This window comes from Adelges cooleyi, unplaced genomic scaffold (assembly GCF_023614345.1).
Source record: "Adelges cooleyi isolate 19-005CV unplaced genomic scaffold, UGA_ACOO_1.1 ACOO_flye_CR_arks_rails_tigmint_CR_PRNA_307, whole genome shotgun sequence".
NCBI lineage: Eukaryota > Metazoa > Arthropoda > Insecta > Hemiptera > Adelgidae > Adelges > Adelges cooleyi.
Genome location: NW_026095978.1, coordinates 2840661 through 2861455, shown reverse-complemented (window position 1 = coordinate 2861455; position 20795 = coordinate 2840661). Strand labels below are relative to the sequence as shown.

Here is a 20795-nt window from a genome sequence, read left to right as displayed (position 1 = left end):
TGTTTTCAACTGGTGTGGGATATTTCCGCATCCGGTCCCGGTTCACCGTTTCCGCAAAGCCATAATCAACGCTGTGAACCGTCAGCCACTTCTGTCAGTTTTCTTCGTACCCGTTTACAATCTTACATTGATACCGTTGCGTTGGTTCGATGCCAAAACCGAGTAGACTTGGCGATGGTTGTGGCCTATGTTGACGCTGATGTGCTTGGTGTTTGCCAGCTCTTCTTTGATCATCGACAACACATTGCTGTTAGGTTGGAGCTGTACATAGTAGTCTGACGGCGAGTTCACGTCCGTCACTATAACCGGCTCCACTACGTTCCGGGGATATTGCTTTGACAGCGGTTTTATATTACATCTAAAATATTATATTGTTATTATTGCAATTATTTTTAACCAACAATAATACATGTTGTATATTACATTAGAATTTACACAAATTTATTTATTCGTCTATTATAGGTACAAATGAATTGGAAATAAACAAAACTTAAAATGTAATCTATATTATTTTAATATGTAAAAAAAATTAAAGTTACGAGGTTGGTTCGCATTACCAAAATTTACCACTGCTGTTTTAATTTTGGACAACAGATTTAGAACATAATTTATTACTTTTTATAGGGTTTACTTGAGAGTAAGTCATGCATTAGGCAGCCTGCTGGACAATGCACACATGACTGAAATTTTGAAGCACACCTCAGCCTGCCGAATGGGTTTTAATTTTTTGCTGTAAAACTTAACATCCCTTATATAGAGTATATCTACTTAGGGTTAAGCTCAATGGCAAATAGGGCTTGATCATAAGGAGGATATAAGTATAATACATAATATGGATTATGTAATAGAATATAAAACATAATATAGGTATTTATCTGGTATGTATGAGGACGGACAATTTTTTTTTAAGCTTTGTTCATGGCCTCTTTATAGTTTTTTACAGTAGATAGTGAGCGCCAACGCAATGCCATTTAAATCACCTCTTCGACCATGAGTCCTCCTTTACATAAGAATCTGGGATGGCTTGAGTTAAAACTGTTGTTATTTTAATATTTTGTTTTTTGTGTTTTAAAGATGACATTTAAATTTTGAAGGAATATATTTCCTTTATTTTTTTTTTATCAGCCTAGTATAGGCCAAAAATATTTTTTTATATGTATTTTTTAAACTTTTTTGCTATAAAGATTAATTAAAGAAGGTAAGAGCAAGCAATAGGTCTAGACCACCTAAAATCAAATAAATAAATATACCTTGCGTTTTGTTAAGACAATCTCGCTTTTGGAAAATATATTTTAGAATGAAACTTTTAGTTTTTCATTAGGTTCCGAGCTGAACTTTTTTCGACAAATTTCGATTAAACAATGTAACTTTTTTAGTTTTTGTTGTGGATTACTGTTTATCACCACTTAGTTAAAATGATTTAATACATAATTAATTGTAATTGTATTAAATGCAATAACATAATAATTAACAATAGGGTAAGTTAATCGTACCCATCGTACATATAGTATTATTGAAATACAAGCTTTTTCAAACATAGTTAATCAAAATTTTAAAATATTTATAGAATAACAGTAATAAAATTTAATAAAATGAAATATTCTTATTCCATAGTGATAGTATAATCAATGTTTATTAATTGTATTAAGAAGCAGAAAAGATAAATGGTACATAATAATAGTATCTATAATATAGAAAATTGGGTAAGAAGTTGATGAGATGTGGTATGGCCGATTGCAAAATATTAATAGGAAAATATACCTAATAATTTTATAAATATCTAAATAACACATCTTTTTTCACATATTGATATTGTGATTATGTACCTTAAAGGAAATGACATTAAATATAGAAAGAAATCATCGAAATTATCATTTGTTAGAAATTCGCCAAAAACTGTAGCGGATCTTTTAATATTTTGAAATTTAAAATTAAATAATATGCATTCAACTTGCGTTATACATTTTATTTCAACCTTATGTTTACACAAAATGTTAACGATTTATTTTCTTACATTATAATATACAATATATTTTCAACTATTTCTATAGTTTTATATAATTTTCTATATTATCTTATAGGAAACAAGTTGTTTTTCATGTTGTAATATAAATTAATTGCAAACAACTGTAGGTATCATTCATTATTAAATTTTAACATTATACATTACAAAAACTACTATTACAGAAATATTATATTTATTTTTCGTAAATAAGTTGGGTTTTAAAAGTATTTTGTTATGTTATTTGTGTACTCAAATGTTTGGAACTATTTATTTTCTTGCATTGTAAAATCTAGTATCACAGTAAAATACCCAAAATACCAAAAAAACGTGAAAATACAAAGCTAAAATATCATAGCTCCCAATTATATGACAAAAATAATTAAATTTAGATTTTTACATTATTGGATATCGATAAAAGTAGGAATTACCATCAAATTTGAAATGTATATTAATATACAACTATTCGAATATTCAAATCTTTAAAAATAATATATATATAATTATTGAAACATCGAGTTTCTACCGTGCAAGAATTAAATTGGGTCAAACATTTAAATATAAAAAAACTGCAAAACAGAATATGTGCCTAAAAACAACTCGTTTTCGATAAAAAAAAAATAAGTAATAAAACTACACAAAATTGTTTTTGTAAAATAGGAAGATTCATGTAATATTCAAAGTTTGTGATACTTATAAGTCCTTACTATTTGTTTAAATTACAATAGTCGCTGTGAAAACGATAAATGATCTTACAAAACTTGCCTTATCTCACTCCACCAAGCACCTGCACACAATACATTTATAGTTACTATAAAATAACGTTCTACAATACATTCAAACACAAGCATCAAAACAAAATTCGCTATAACAATTTTGCTCGTATTTTCATTTATTTACACTGCCTCAATCAAAGCATATAACAATTTACTTTCAATTAAAAAAACTACAATAAAACTATTCACGTTTTCTTGTAAAAATTGAAAATTCTTATTATGTTAAAACATAATAGATTATAATTAAAATCCATTAAACAAATGCTCTGAATAAGTTAGAAATTTGAAAGTGATTTTATCAGAGAGGACTAGTACAGTAGAGTATAGGCACAATGGAATCAAAGCATAGAGGGGACGGAGAGGTCACAGGTCTATTGGAATTATTATAAAATGCATAAAATCACTTTCAAATAAACGCTTTGATACTTTGACCCTTGAAATATTATTTGTAAATTTCTACTCGATCCGACTCGTTTTCTCAAAATTATAGCCAGTAAAAGTTCTAACTTTTAACAAGTTATGTTTTTTTTCAAATTTTAACTATGAGGAAGTAAAATATTTACAATATTAAACCCCTCTTTCCTCAAGTACCAAATAGATGGAATTTGTGATTTATAGAGTTGATACCCGAAGGAATTGGTCCAGTATTAAAAAAAATACAGTCTATACAGACAAAAAAAAAAGCACACATAATTGTAAAACCAATAGCGTCTCTGCTCCACATCAAGGATAAAACATTTTTCTGGGTTTTTGCGTAAAAGACTTTAAAAGTGGTCAAATTATATGTTTTTGGGGTCGGCGATTGTGAATTTAATATCATTTTTCAATTTTACTCGGCCAAAAAAAACTAAGTAAAAACAACTTGACTTATTATTTTCGGTAAAAATGTCAGGGATATTTGGAATATTCGACAATTATTTCATGCAACACTAACCAAAATTGTTTATTGCTAGCGAAATGTTTTTTCAGCCTTACGTGTTTTTTTAGAAACATGAATGTTCTGTTATTTTTAAAATAACATTGCCATTCGCGCCATACTTTAATAACTCTTTTTCTATAATATAGCTTGAATAACATTTGTTATAAAATGTAAATTATATTCATTTTAATGTTTTTCGATCCATTAGTTTCCAAAATAGTTAATTGTAAAGGTTTTTAAAAAGGAAAACTAAAAAGCTAGTACAGTGGGAACGGAGCATGGTGAGTCCATTGCATAGTGGGAACGGGGAGGTCACAGGTTTACAGGAATTTTTAAATCTGAGAGTGATAAAATCACATTCGAAAAAACGCTTTGATGCAAATAAGTTAGTATTTTCGAGCCAGTACAGTCCAAACCAAGCACAGTGTAAACCAGCAAAGTTAGAAATTATTAAATTGTGGTGCTGTATTAACAAATAAGCATCGAAGCGTTACTTTGAAAGTGATTTTACCTTAGAGGCAGTGTTGAGAAAGTTCTTTTTTAAAAGAATCTCGTTCCGATCCCCGTTCATTTCTTAAAATAAGAACTCGTTCCAGATCCTAGTTCCTTATTCAAACAAGGAACTCGTTCCAGATCCAGTTCCTCTAAAAAAAGAATTCGTTCCACTTTTCGGTCCTTTTTTGTAACCAAGTTATTTAAAAATTGTTTGTTATTTTTAAGGTATATTTTAATCATCGTGTCAAGATATTACGTTTTTCGTTAAATAATTTATTTAATATCATTGAAGAATATACTAATATCAGAGTAATATATTTAATAATTAATAAATCAAATATTTTCTTTTTCCAATTCACACTTCATAGTAATAGGTATCTTAATACGTTAAAAATATGGGAAATGGAAAAATAAAATAGATCCTACCTATTTCAAAAAAATAGTAAACATATCATTTTTTTTTTTTATTAGAATTGAAATAATAATTATAGTTATAAAAATTGTTTTTAGTTGTTGAAAACTATAGGCTGGGGTATGCAGGAGTCGTTCCGTTGTCAATAGCCAACGTAAACCAACTAAAAATACCTTTATTTATAACGTCTAGAAACAAAGAAAACTACACTAAAATATGTTTTTAAATGTTTTAAGGAACTGTCATTTTCGTTCACTTTCCTCAAAAAAAATATTCGTTCATTTTCCTCGTTCCTTTAAAAATAAAGGAAGCAGTTTTGTTATATCAAATGCATGAACTATAATCTTATGGTGAATTAATTAACATTTAATTTAAATAAATGTGTCTATTATTTCTAAAATACCACACACAAAGGCTAAAGTAACAAAAAAAAAGGCACCTTCAATAAATTTGAACGAAACAGTATAATACGTAGAACAAATACATTTTGCTCCATTAATAAATTATTAATAATGACAAAGAACAATTAAATTTTATTTGTTCCGGAACAAATATCAAAGGAACGAGTTCCAGGTAATTGTTCCGGAACACATATCAAAGGAACGAGTTCCGGGTATTTGTTCCGGATCGAATATCTTGAGGAACGAGTTCCAAGTATTTGCTCCGGAACGAATATCTCGAGGAACGAATTCCGGATATTTGCTCAGGAACGAATATCTTGAGGAACGAGTTCCGGGTATTTGTTCCGGAACATAAAAGAGACATGAGTCAAATAGAAACGAATTCCGAACCCCTGCTATTCTATACCTACAACTATTATAGTATTTTTTCGAAAGTTGAAATAGTGTCATATTATTAATTTGTATTTTAGTTATTAATTTTTATGTTAATACAAAATCAGAAAAAGAACAAAACTAATGCACCAATAAATACCGATTTTGAATTACAAGTGATTTAAAACCCTTCAACATTATCGGTGTCAATATAATAATTTGATTAAAATGTGTACAACATGTTACGGGAATAAAGATGGTACCTCGTAGAGATCTGTTTAACATAAATGTATATTATTTTTTTACGAAGAAAACTTTGTAAATAGTTTATTTACTTTTAATTTTCAGACATTAAGTGTGTATATTTTATTATTTTCACTTGATCAGATGGATATAAAAATTCAAAATAGACTGATTCAAGTTAGCTTGACACAATTAAATATTACCCAACTCGATTTTATGTTTGAAAAATAGTTCTAACGCGATTCTACGCAGTCCATGTTAATCTAGCCAGTTACATTAACTTTATTGGACTAGATCGGTCCAGGCCGTGTAGAATCGGACCGCAAAATTGTTTAATTACTAACTTAACATTCTTCTACCTCGAAAAAAGTAGGAATTACAATCTAATTCGAAATGTATATTACTAATTAACTATTCGAATCCTTAAAAATGAAGTATTCTAATCCAAATTACAGCCCTATTGGATATCTTGTATTCTAGTTAACACATTTTATAATTATTGTGTTCATACATTTAGAGTCGCTTATTATCTTATATTACAATATAGTATAGGTTCAAACAAAAAACTTATTTTTCCCAAACAACAGAATAAAATCTTTAAAATATTTTACTGTATAGTGTATACACAACTGTTCTTATAATGTTAAAACTCAAAAATGTGTGCCAACAGTAAATAGTCATTTGTTTACACTTCAACAGGCATTGTGAAAAATACTGTATTTTATGTAGTTTAATTTATATGATTACTGATTAAACACATAAGAGCCCTTTACATGTAGCTAAATCACTTAAGGGGTGAAATAATATATTTTTATAGCTTTTTAAAAAAAAAATATTAAAATGTTTAATACTAATTAGAGCCGCTTTCGAGATAAATTCGAAGAGATAATCTATGCACTTAAAACCGGAGAGTAATTGCAGCAATTTCGTAGTGTCCATATTTGTATTTTTATTTCAACTACCAAAATGTTATAACTACAGTTAGTTGTATATTTCTTTTAGTCATACTATTAAATATTACATATGAAATTAATAGTAATTATTAATTAAAATTATAATATTAAATCGAAATCAGAACAAGTATTCGCTATAACTTGTGTAAAGTAGAGTTCTACTTTGCGTGCTTGTTTGTTGAAACATATAAAGGCAAATAACAAAAAAAAAATGTATTTAAAAAAAACAACATGATATCTGAGAAAATATATATAAACAGTGACAATAAAAACTCCAATCGCACCTACGACTCACAGGCTGTAATGCAGGTGTTGTTGAATTTTGGTTCAGAGGCTCAACGAAAAATAATGTTATATTCAATAAAAATGTAGATTAATTTCATAGATACATTATTTCTACTGACCCCATAAATGTTTTATCAGCATTATAACGAATCATTTGTTGGAATTGAATTTACAATTTGGTCGTTTATTGCAAAAGTGGCGTTACCTTACATTTTTTTAAATACATATACTTTGCTAATGGAGTCACGTTGAGTTATGTCGTTCCTAACAAAAGAGAAGCTACTCTAACAAAAGTAAAAATCAAAAAAACACTGATTGAATACTTGTATTTGTTCTTCTACACATTAATTCACAAAAAGCTCGTTATTTAAAAATTCAATTATTACAGAGAAAAAATTCAACATCAACATTTTTTTTATTGTTTAACGTTAAAATGGATTATAACGGTTTCTGAATTATAATGTTTAGCGTTATTATAAATGTTAACAATGAATATGTGACTTACCAACGATTAAACAACCACAACATTGTTAAAGACATGTTTATGAACAATACACACAGTATCATGTATGAACAATACATTTTTATTACTAACGTTGATTATTAATAACACCATTAAACATTGAGTACGCGTCTCCATGCAGCTAATGCACCTTGGGTCTGGCCACCCATCAAAATACCTTAGTGTACAAGATTGCTCATTAAATAATCTCAACAATGAACTCACCAAATGTGATGTCTTTCCTTTTTTTATAAACGTCTTGTTTATTACTTTAACATTTGCCAATTTGTTGTATAATAATGACATAAATAAATTACAAAAATCGTAATGTACAATTCAATAATAAAATAACAAAAAACCAAACAACATTATGTGATAAGTGCGGTTTTTTGACTGACTTGAACTACCCGTTCATCATAACAGCTCCGCATCGGACGTCCGGCTATTACGCTGACGCGCCGTTGCCAGTGTCGCCAATTGTTTTCGCCGACAATAAATTTAAATTTTATAGGTTTTATTTTGTTGATACGATTTTAAACGTTATCGATTTTTTCCGTTCAACGTTAAAAAGATTTAAAACGTTATTGAATTTTTTCGTTTAACGTTTATAGTATTTATAACGTTATTAATTACTGAGTTTAACGTTATGTATTTATTTTTATTTTGCATCTTTTAATTTTTTTGATAAAAGTAATAAAAGAACCTATCTACAATATTTAAAATCAAATTTTTTATACAATTTACATCATAACTAAAATTTAAAAATAAATATTTGAGTAGCTAATAGTAGTTGAAAAAAAAATGTTCACATCACATTTGATTATTTATATTCTATAATTTGATTTTGTTTTCCTTAATACTTTAAATTTTAAGATCAATACTTTAAAATCTTAATAAAGTTTTATACTTGAATGGACTATATACTTTATAACAATAACCATTTATAAGATTAGGATGAAATGTGACTAATAAAAGTTAAAACGGTTTTCCTTAGTCTAAATATAATGCATATGACAAAAAGTCAGAGGTCGGCATATACTTTCTTGTTTTTTAATTTTTATAATATACAACTTTAAAGCTCTGTAGTGAATGAACTATACATATAAGATAAAGTTCTGAAACTCTCCATTGCACTTCCACGTGCCAAAGGGATTTTAGGAGCCTAAACAACAAAATCCGTTAATCGGTTTTGGAGATCTGTAAATAGTAAGAAAAATAGCTTAAATTGACAATTTTTTTTAATTGTTAAAAACCTAAACAATTTGTTTAATTTTTAAATTCGTATTTTGAATCTTCTTGACAATCCTTTCTAATGAGCTTTGAAACAACTTACTATATTTTAAAGTTAAAGGAAAGTTGAAAATTATGCGTTAAAAGATCGTAACATGCTGACTTTTTTCAAATTTAAATAATAACACATAAAAATGTTCTCGAATATTCTAGCTCACAATTTCCCGGTAAATCCTTTATCTTATCAGATGTTATAACCGGAAAAAACCACTGCCGTGATAAACAACACCCTAGACCCGTTTCTATATAACTGGTATAGTAAAGTGATTCTACATTATTTTATCGCTCTACAGTTTACATCGAACAATAAAATTTACTGCAAAGATAAAATAATTTCCCAATACGTAGTATTCATGTGTTGCGATTTCATACAAATTACACATACTTAATTATAGACCACAAAAAACCAAACATTTGATCATGTAGAGTCTATTTGGTGTAATTTAGTTTTTGGTACCTATAATAATATTTTTTTTTGTTACAACATTTTATATCGTTTATCCGTTATTGTTTTCGTTATGTTACTTGAATCTTTTCGTTTATCGTTTTTTTGATATGTTTAACGTTTTTATGTTTTTCGTTTATCAAAACGTTTTGGTTATTGTTTTATTTTTAGAATAAGCGTTTAATGTTGTTCGTTATGTTTTTGGTTATCCATTTCAATCGTTTTTTGACAAGTTTAACGTCATAATCATAACGTTATAAAAACGTTTTCGAGCCCTGTGTAAATGGCTATATTACTACCATTTATCCTCAAACTAAATTTATGTTTTTACAATAATTATTTTATAAAAGCTATAATATTATTACATATTAATAATGTTTTTTTCCTAAATGGATATTGCTACATACAGATCTTATTAGTGTTTAATCAGCAGTTTTATGTATTCTATTATTTCACAGCGTCTGTTACAATGTAAACAAACGACAAAAGTATTTTAGTATCATAAAGTTTCAACATTATTATAGTTCTTTTACGAAAACATGTTTTTTTTGTAAATAAATGGCTAATACCTACCTCATACAATCTTTTAAGTTAACATTTAAAAAACTCATATTTTACTAATATATGTATTTTTATGTTTTTATTATTGGTCAAAAACGTTGACAATACATTTATTATATAATATAGGTGATCAACTTATTGTGAACCAATTGTGAATAATTAACTTACACAATAATAAACTTATTGTAAATAATTATCTCACTGGGTTTAATTAATAATTTAATTTAATTTTCCATACAGTTTTTACACAATGTTATCTCAACTTCTTCCATTTTTTGTTTTGGTTTTTACCCCCTCCAAATTTAGATTTGTTGATAGCAACTTTTGAAACTAAAATAGTAACGCATACATTTCACTATCTTTTTTTTTGAGAATTCTGTACTAAAAAAATTAACTGGTCGATATAGAGTTTTGAATAAATATTGTTAAAGTTATAAGAGTTTAAAAGTTAGGATAAGAGGGGAAGTGCGGTTGGGAAATGCACACAGATAAAAATAATACTACACTCCACCCTTTCTCCTGCCAGTCAAAATTTGTATTGCATTATTCTCAATTTAAAAAGTTAATGAAATATATGCGCCACCATTTAAGTTTCAAAAGTTACTATCAAAAAAACTAAGTTGGGAGGGTTTTTAAAAAAATATAAATAAATACAAAATTGAGATCCCATTGCATGAAAACACTATTAAAAAAAAAAAAAAATCTTATTTAACCCAGTGAGATATTGAGTGGTTAACGATAAGTTAATAACCTTGTATTATCACATAACATAATTATATTAATAACGTTAGTTCATAAAAACACATGCAGAACCCTTATATGTTTAATCATTAACATAATATTCTATCAACTTGCGGTATAATTTTAAAAACAAGTTTCAGATCCAAAGCCCGAAATCTAGGTCCAAAATTGAGTACTTTCGCACCTCATAGGAAAGTGGCTTATGATATTTTGCTGGAATTTACGAAACATGTGCAAATGATAAAAAAAAATATTCTACAAAAGTTTAAAGATATTTCGACTATATTACAAAAAGTTATAGCGTTTAAATGTTTAGCCCTATTAATATTAAGTTAATTGTATCTTTCATAAGCAACTTGTCTAAAATTAAACTTGCTAAAATTAGCATAACTCACAAAAAGTCATGACAGATTTTTACCTAAAATTACAAAAATAGAAATGTAAGGGCCGAAGGCAGACATTTATAGGCCACTTTACCCGGTTACCAATGGCTATTTACCGATTAGTCTGTGTTGTGTTATGATGTAGATAGCTCTACTGGAGGTGTAAGGGTTCAACTGATTAAAATCAGAGAGCTATGATTTGCGAAAATGTGTAGGTTGTGTACATATGTGGATGTGTAGAGAAACTTATAAACTAAAACAAATTGCCGACTCAATTAAATAATTAAAAATAATAATATTTTCAACAATAATTTGAAAATTATCTCGGTTATCGTTTGCACGAATTGTTTTGTAAGTTAAAAATTGTGTACATAGCCCTCCGCTGAGATTCCGCCTTTACTATTACTCATACTACTATAATATTAAGTAAATATAATATTATACTCTACTTGGTATTATGCTTCAGAATATTGTAAATATGTTATTTATAACGAAAAATGACAAATTTTGCTTGTGTTAACAAATTTGCATAAACAATTCTGCAAAATACAACTAGATTTTTATTGTTTCGGTCGGCAATATATAAGCTATTCGATCAGTCGTAAAAAAACCATTACAGCAGCCAGTATAACTATCATTGCACTTATTTGGTAAGTAATATACAAAATTGTTTTCTTATATTTACTGGTTTTATATATTTCCTAAATATAGAATGTATTAAATGTATACGAAATAACACTTTTTAATATAATTACTTTAGAAATCACTTTTTTTTTTCTAATTTTCTTAATCTTTATTAATATGTACAATAAGTAAAATGGCTTGTTTTTTTTTTACAAAGCTGGACGACTTGAGTGAAGGGGGCGACCAGTGACACTACTTTAGGTGTAAAAAATCACTTAGACTATTTAAATGATATTTTTAAAAATTATTTGAATACATTTTTAAACGAAGAACTTTTATTTAAATAATTTGTTATCTAGATGATTATTCAGATATATTTTAATAAAATTCTGGTTATAACTACGCATAGCATAGTACTATAGTAGGTACTGCAGGCGTTTATTTGAAAGTGATTTTATCTTAGTAAGTCAGTACAGTGAGGTCGAGGCATAATAGGATCAGAGCAGTAGGGACGGAGAGGTTACAGGTCACAGAAAAACAAAATGTATTTTTAAGTAGCAGATTTTGTTGTTATTGTACAGTAAAAATTTCAGTTCCCTAGGTCTAACTTGAAAATTTTTTATTTAATCGCGGTTTTTAGATTTCAGACCACTGTGGTCTGTACGTATGTGTTAGCGAGTTAATGAAAAGCTAGTTAAAAGTTAATGAATTGTATATTTTAAAAGTTGTTATCAAAAAATATAACTATTTTATATAATAAGCTTGTGAATAATTCTAATGAATTGTCATAGTGTAAACATTTATAATTTTTAAGTGTTATTACATTTATTTGATTTTATAGAAAATGGTTAACGATACTATATTCTTAGGCTACCAGAATGAATACATATAACGTGTTTAATGTAAACAAACAAAATCCGCCTTGACATAATTAAGAGGCCTCTACATCTGTGTAGTTTCCATCGAAAACAACTCTATTTAATTTAACCGTATTCTGAAACGCGCGAAACGACAGTAAATTTTAAAGCTAGTAAACATACTTTGTCAATAATTGTTATTAAATATTTTCTGTAATCGTATCTCGTGGTTAAGTAATCTTTGAATCAATGTAAGACACCATGATTTTTTATCTGCATGGCTATAGCAGCAGAAGTTTAAACTTCACACCTGACTAATGTAAATAAGTAAACACAATGAAAAAAAAATAATCCTGCTTAAAGTTAAAAAATTTACATAGGGAAATCTGCAATACATATTTAGATTTTATTGTAAGTATAAGCGATCTCTAAACGCTTTAATGTCAATTTTTTTCGTAGTCATTATTTACAAAAACAAAAAAAAAATTGTTCGTAGCTTCTTGCTGCTTTGTTTATGTTAAATGTTTCCATCTATACCACATATATTGTAAATGGACATCTACATATTATAATATTTTTTATTACTATATGTTGCCGGCCTAATACAAGTGATGTATAAAGTTATGATATTTTATTGTACTTAGAATCTATGTGAATTGTTTTTTTAGTAGTTTAGTGTAGGACTTTAAGCACTTGTTTAACTGTATACCATAGTTTACTTATACCTATGATACTATTTGAGCTCCTCCTCCATACGTAGAAACTCTAATATTATGTTTACATATTGAACACAAAAAAACCATGTATTTTTAAAACAAGTGTTTTCACTAACTGAATTATAACACCAGAAATTGTTAGATACTACTCATATTATTATTATTTAAGTACTTAAAAAATAGTTATCCAAAACTTGTTATCGGCCAGTCATTTTTAGTACAATATTATAAATTTAAAAACTTTTTTAGAAACGTGCTTTTCTAAAAATAGTAAAAAGTGAACTAAAAAAAAAAAATTTACTACAAGAACAATTTACCAGTCAATTGTAGCACATTTTATCTAAGATTTCAGTTACTTTGAAAACAACCGAAAATTAACTTCAATTTTAAATAATGTTAAACATATTTACTTTTTGACTAAAAAGAAAAGCATGGACCCTATCAACTAATAAGTCCCTAATAATTTTATCAGTTAACATTTCACTTAATGTTTTATATTGTAAGTTTTTTTGTAATTTAAATTTGATTTAATATTAGTGTGTGTCACATACATTTTATAATACTTTACTCATTGAATATTATAAATCTATCTATATTTATATTTTATTGTAAGTATACCTTCGTCTAATATAACATATTTTAATTTGCATTATTATTTGCAGACAAAAATGAAAGTAATCTATGTGTTAATGTACTGTGTTTTTTTAAACGTTTTGACAAATGCGGGTATGTAATTCGTTTTTACAAGTATCTACTTAAGGTACTTAGTTTAGATTTAAAAAAAATTAAACAATATTCAATATTCAACTTTTTTACAGATATAGCAGCAAAAAGAAAGATGCTTCATACTACAAGTCAGTACATTTTTTGTTTACAAAATATTATTTTAAGTTTTAAGACTTACAGTTTTTATACATAATTTATTACAGACATACTCATCGGGAAACATATTGAAAATGGTAAGACATACTTAAAATGATTAATACTATGAATTGAATGGTTTTTTTTGTACTTGCCATTTGCCTGACTATAAGGTAATTTATATTTATGAACTATAATCATATAAAAATGTTTTCATTTATTGGCCTTTGTGTGTATTGTATTTTTAAAAATGGGGGTTTTCCGAAGAACTCTAGGAATTCTCAACAGTAGTGAAGTCGAGGTTTGATGAGGATAGTAAGCTTAAATAATGTAACATGTATTGAGAATATTTCTCAAAAGAGTCTCCCACACGAAATATATGGTTACATTATAATAATTCAGTTTGTACAATATTATTGATAATCTAGAATAGATATTATAGAATAATTGTGCCATAAAATTCCAACATGGTTGAACACTCAAAGGATGGACATTGGACACTGATCAAAATTGACACGTTAAAGATACTTATAACACAAAAACGAGTCGGCCATCTTCCAAATATGCTATCACTAAATAAATTATATATAACTATACATTATTATTTTTAGTTGTATATAGATATAATTTATTTTGATTATAGCATATTTGGAACATGGCCGTCATTTTTTGTTTACATTGTTAAGTGACTCTTCTGCTTTAATCTATTCTGTGGTTAAATGGGCCACGTTAAACTCAAAATGTACTTCTATTCAGAACATTTTTATACATATTATGTCGAATTAAAATTTCGAAATTTGATTTTTTTAATTTAATTAATTTATTTATTTCAGGGACCCTTTGGAATATAATAAAACATTTTGCTTGTATTATTGATTTCTCAATGGGTAACTATTATTACACAACAAAATCGATTAAGTATGCTAGTAGAAGACATTTTTTGGAAATTATACAATAATTGCAAAAACAATTTATCGATGCAACTTTACGAGTGATATAAATATTAAATTTAAATCACTCAATATTTATTTGTAAATGTAACTTCATTATTATTATTAAACATGTAGTTCTACCTTGACTTCCTCCTTTAAATTTATAATTGAACATGAAATTAAGTCTAATATCATTTAAAAATACATTTTTTATATTCTTAATTTCAGATGAATTGACTTTTATGTTTGCAATACCTGGTAATAATTGAAAATATTTCAATATAGTTGTTGGTTATTCACAAGAATATAACGATTCGTTTTAATTTCAGAAAAAAATTTTGATAACGACCGTGCTAAACGTAATTCATTTGTAATAAAAGAAAAGGACGGGGAAGCGGCGGTGAATGGATATTTTAAATAAGTATGAAAACGTCTCTTAATCGGGGTGTGCATGTGTGTATGTTTACTACAAGGGCTCACTTCCTGCCTCTAGACTTATTATTACACAGTGTTTTAATATTGTATACAGTACATACCTTGTCGTGGAATCACTCGAAGCTCTATGACCTTGTCGATATTCCTTGAGTATGTGATCTTGATATGCCGAAATGAACGTTGTTTTAACACGAATGTTTTCATTCATAAAATATTTCAGACACTGGTGTTTTAACGTTATCTTACGACCATCTGTTTCTCGTTAAAGTGTAATTCAGTACACGGTCTACCAATGGCTTTATAATAATCAATGCGCTTGTCAGAAATAACAACGTCTACTGAGTTATTATAAACCGACTACATTCCTCGCTGACCAAAAATAGTCACATGGGTGTAATAGGATTGTTCGACCGCTAGAATTAATGACCTTTAACGACACTTTTAAGAGGTAAAGGTATAGGTATATGTATGAACGAAACAACAACAGTGTTTTTGTTGCTTAATAATGACACGTGTGTGATAAGAAACTCGTACGGTTTAAAGTATTTAAGTAATTGAATTGTAATGAATATAGTATTTTTATATATCGCTACGGACTCGGCGTATGTATGTGTAAGGATAATAAGGAAGGATTATGTTATTGGTGGCCGCGGCGGACTGATAACAGCTACCCGACTTTGGCGTCCACACAATAAGGAAAGGAAAGATATTGGTGGCCGCGGCGGACTGATAACAGCTACCCGACTTTGGCGTCCACACAATAAGGAAAGAAAGGATATTGGTGGCCGCGGCGGACTGATAACAGCTACCCGACTTTGGCGTCCACACAATAAGGAAAGAAAGGATATTGGTGGCCGCGGCGGACTGATAACAGCTACCCGACTTTGGCGTCCACACAATAAGGAGAGGAAGGTTGTATGAGAGATGTGAGAGAGCAACTGCGCTTCGCTGCGCTGAAGGCTGGCTTAAATAGTACGTTTTTGTGTTGGTTAAGTTCGTTTCGGTTAAGTTCGTGTCGAGTCGTGTGTCCGACTCCTTCTTTAATGAACTTATTGTTATGTAAATGTTACGCCTGAAATGAGTATGTACGCTATCTATTAGAGTATTTTAAGTTTATTGAAATTATTCAAAGAGGTTCTATATCACACTACGCGCGTTGTATATTGAATAATAATAACATGATAGTTATATAAAAATGTCACATATAGTATAAATTTGAATATATAATATGTTATTACAAAATGATAGTTTAATAAATATAGTTAAAACTTAAACATATGCTTTATGTTACTACACATTTTTCATATTAGTAATATATTACACACGGCTTTTACATGAGTTTTTAAATTATGAGAAAAATCATATGCATATTAATTTTGCCATAAAAATAGACATATATAAAAATGCATTTTGTTTTTAATTTTAGAGCGTATGTTGGAGTTTGGTCTGCAACTAAAATTACTCGAAGACTCAGGTAATTATAAAATTTAACATATTTTTACAAAACTTATAGTTAAATTTTAATTGTACTAAAAAACATTCAGTTTGAAATCATAGTTATAAACTAAATATTTTCAGCTTAGTGTTAATGATCATTTGATATCATTCTGTTCATTTCGTTTACTCAAAACAGCTACTTGAAAATTATTTCAAGTGTTCTAAATTGAATCGATTGTTTATGGAAGGGGTTTAATCCAAAACTACTTTACCAATATATATATATTATATATTTATGAGTTTTAACCGTATATAGCCACAGAAAATATTTATAAAAAATATCTAGTTATTTTTTCCGCTCAACGGAAATACATTGAATCGCGGAAATGCTTTAGCATTACGGGTCCGTATAACCATAACGATTGTTTTATTATGAGGTACAATTAATATCTATATACCTCTATCTTTATGATGATGACGCGAAATCGTAACACAATTTTTCCACGCAGATTTCGGAATAACCTATGACATAATAATATGTCATATTAATTGATGTTTCTATTACAGACCTTACTGAAAATGGTGTAGCAGCTCAAGGTAATTACTAGGGGTTACGGTTTTAAACGGGTACCCGTGTTTGCTACCCGGGTATTAAGAAATTAAAAACCCGGGTACCCGGGTAATTAAAAAACCGGGTACCTGGGTAATTAAAAATACCTTACTGAAGATGATTTAGCAGCTCTAGGTAATTACGCATTATCCGACAGTTGTAAATAGCGCTTAAAATCTAGATGGTCATTCGAAATTTATTTTAAGTCAATCCAGGTTTCCGTAACGTAATGAGAATAAACTGTTAGAATGAAAACGTTCATTTTACAAGCTTATAATAAACTAAACATAACATTATACAAATATTTGTTCGACAACCTTACGTTCATTTATACGCTATATATTTTAACGTTCAAAAACCTTTACCTCCAACCGAACACAAAAAATTGTACTTTCATTGAACTTTTAAACTTAGAACGTTACACGTTTTAACATCAAATCCCGTTACCCTATTTACACAAATTTAATAAACAAATCATTTTTATACGTCCAGTTCAGTTAAACGATTTTTGAAGTTAAAACGTATGACCGTCATAGGTCTTCAAAATCCCTAAAGAAGAAGAATAAAAACTAATATCAGCTAGTAGAATGGCTTGTATTCACTTGTCGAAATTTGTGTGTGATATTTATTTCTATTGACACTTTAATTGTCAGTGAAAAATTATGCAAGTAATTGTAGTTGCCGCTTATCTTCTTACTATAATAAAATATCGCACAAAGTATTAATTAAACTGCTACTCATTAAATTTTCTACTTTTTCTTTATTTTGGTCACTGTAACTAGCTAGATTTTTGTTTTATTTAAATAACACACTAGTTGAATAAAATATTATTTGGTTGAAAAATAATAGATTTTTCGAATAACCATTTTTTAAATAGACACCATGTAAACGTATAGTTCCAATAAAAACATATTTTAACGATTTGTGTTATTGTTTAACGTGTGTTTTTTGAATAATATAATTTGTAATTTAGAAATTTCACCGTGTTTACTGAAGTTACAAAATTGCATTAAAAAACACTTTACAAAATTATTTATACTTTGTTTAACACATTTATTGAATTTATCAGCTCGTAGTGATATATCTATATATGATCTTGGAGATGCACGAAGAAAAATGTTAGACCCAGTTTTAGCATTGTTAATAATCAATATTATGAGCAGTAAGTAATAAACTAATAAAAAAACTAGTTGTGTCACGGAAAATTGCATAGTCGGACCAACAAACATTACAGTTAACACTTTAAAGTTAAAATAACAACATAAATAAATCGTCCAACTAGTTTTCTAGTGAATGAAACTACAAGTTAGTTCAAAAAGTTATTTAATACTTATTCCACCGTTACAGTTTTTTATTAGGTTAATTATCCGTACCTTAGAGCAAAAGTGTATTTAGTAAAAATTTCTATATTCCGGGTTTTTGATTCACCTAAATTTAAATTGCAAACTCTATTTACTGTTTTATATGACGTATGGACTCTTAGATGAGTTTATCTAAGTTCATTTATTTTATTTAATTAGTGAGTTACTTATTCATTAGAGGTTTAGAGGTGGACGTTAAAGAAAAAAACGAGTGCCAAGGATGTAAGTGAAAATAATAGAGGAAATGCATGATACAAGAGTAAAGAGTGTGTGTGTGTGGAGAAATGGAATATTTTAGTCAAAAGATATACAGCGGGAGGTGCCTTTGTGTATGATGTTTACGGAGGACGTTGTGGGAAAGTCCGAAACAATTGGCTGAGAGACTTGAAAAGTGGAGAGAAGCGATTGAAGACAAAGGACTAAGGATTAGCCGGAGTAAAACGGTGACAATCTTGTTTAATTTTGGAGAATGTTATAGGGTAAAACAGGTAATGCAGTTGGATGATGATGAAGTGTGTGAATTTGTAGGTTTAGGAAAAAAAAAGTTTGTTATTATTAATTTATTAATAAATAATTTAATTTTTCTCTCTCCTGTAAAATTAACATTTTGTGACCCAATACACTTTTTCTCTTGAGTGATGATATAAGATTAGCTTTAATTTTAGTTAGTCCAAATATGTATTATTTTGTCAGTACAGCAAGCTGAATTTGGCTAACTTTTGAAAACTTTTTTTTAGACCCAAGGAGTCACAGAATTGATTTTGAGTACACATGTCGAATCATAGGATTGTTCTGGAGTACAAGAATTCCAGAAAGTTACATAAACACTGCAATTGTTTTAGAAGACGATACTTGTGTCATACGCCATGGAAGGTTAGACAGGAAGTCATTTAAACGCTTTGGGCTTGATATACATTATGTGGACAACAACGACCATAGCGATACAGGAAACAGCATAGTTCGTGATTTAACGATATTATGAGCATAAATATTTTCTATTTTCTCAGGTTTATTTTAATAAATGATACATAAATTATAATGTACATCTGTTATTATATTTAAATTTTTTTTTGCGTGCCTCACTAATATCAAAATTGTTAAATAATTTAACCTTCTGCAAAATAAAACGATTTTACTCGCTATTATAAACTATTTGATTTATTTCAGTCATAATTTGTATTGGCTTAATATACAGGCTATTTAGGGCCTTTGTCGGGACCACTACTCCTCTCCGTCCACCCCATCTGCCGACATTGCTTCACAATTATTTAATCTTAGTAATTTTAAGTCCTTACATTTTTATTTTAGTATATCCATTTTGTCACTTCTCGGACCATTTGCTTGTAATAACAAAAAATTAAAAGAAGTGAGAAAAGTAATATCGATGTCTGTGGAATGAGGTACATTTGAGTGTATTGATCAGTTATACGTTAAAACGTTTCATTTGAGTTTTTCCGTTTTGTTTGTTAAATGTTTATTTATTACATATAATATTATTTCCATTGTTTTAAACACACATGAGTCTACTATATGAATTCTCCAAGAAGAAAGTCAACACTTTTTATGAATCAATAATTTAAATAACACACTTTATTCATCACAGTACACATATCAACACCTCTCGTGTAGACCGTCACATAAGGACTAGCTGGGTTACGACCATGAAATGACATGGGTAGAACCGGTGGGTTAGATAGTGTAGCCAACGTTGCTAACACCACATGCCTTGTTCTGGTCCAGTGACGGTCTTGGAGTAGTAGCTTTTCGTTGACAAGGTTAATTAATTTTTTTAATAAATAAAAGAAATACACTTATGCTTGCTTTATAAATATTAGCTGGTAGGCGACCGGGTAGCTCACAGATAGTAGCTGGTAGGTGGCCGGATAGGTCACAGATTCTGAGTGGTAGATCAGTGTCTAGCCGTTAGTTTAGCTATCTGTCAGGTCAGAAACCATATACCTATTAAAAAAGCGAGTGTCCGGTGCTATTTACTTTACGGGTTTGGAAGCAATTTTTTAAAAAAGAATGAAACGTCTAGAGGTTAGTGTCCAGACCTCCGCCGCCTCGGGCGTATGGGTCACAGATTCCGAGTACTGTATGCTAGTACGGTTATTCCGGCACTGCGTTTTAAATTAACGTCGTTATAATTCATAGTACCTTTATCTAATAAATCAGAATTCAT

General features: G+C 28.6%; 1 protein-coding gene across 1 annotated transcript; it reads left to right on the top strand.

Moving 5' to 3' along the window:
* Nucleotides 1–13811: 13811 nt before the first annotated feature.
* LOC126839712 (uncharacterized) lies at nt 13812–19686 on the top strand. The gene is made up of 9 exons (XM_050575131.1): nt 13812–13831; nt 13907–13936; nt 14672–14725; nt 14999–15028; nt 15100–15129; nt 16632–16679; nt 17210–17239; nt 18322–18414; nt 19351–19686. The coding sequence occupies exons 1-9, from the start codon at nt 13816–13818 to the stop codon at nt 19593–19595; spliced, it is 576 nt and encodes a 191-aa protein (XP_050431088.1). The 5' UTR covers nt 13812–13815; the 3' UTR covers nt 19596–19686.
* Nucleotides 19687–20795: the final 1109 nt, after the last annotated feature.

Bases quoted from the DNA above. Each gene is read 5' to 3' on its own strand.
- LOC126839712 (XM_050575131.1), top strand. The intron at 13,937-14,671 runs GTAAGACATACT...TATTTATTTCAG, and splicing joins CGGGAAACATATTGAAAATG to GGACCCTTTGGAATATAATA. The intron at 16,680-17,209 runs GTAATTATAAAA...TTTCTATTACAG, and splicing joins AAAATTACTCGAAGACTCAG to ACCTTACTGAAAATGGTGTA.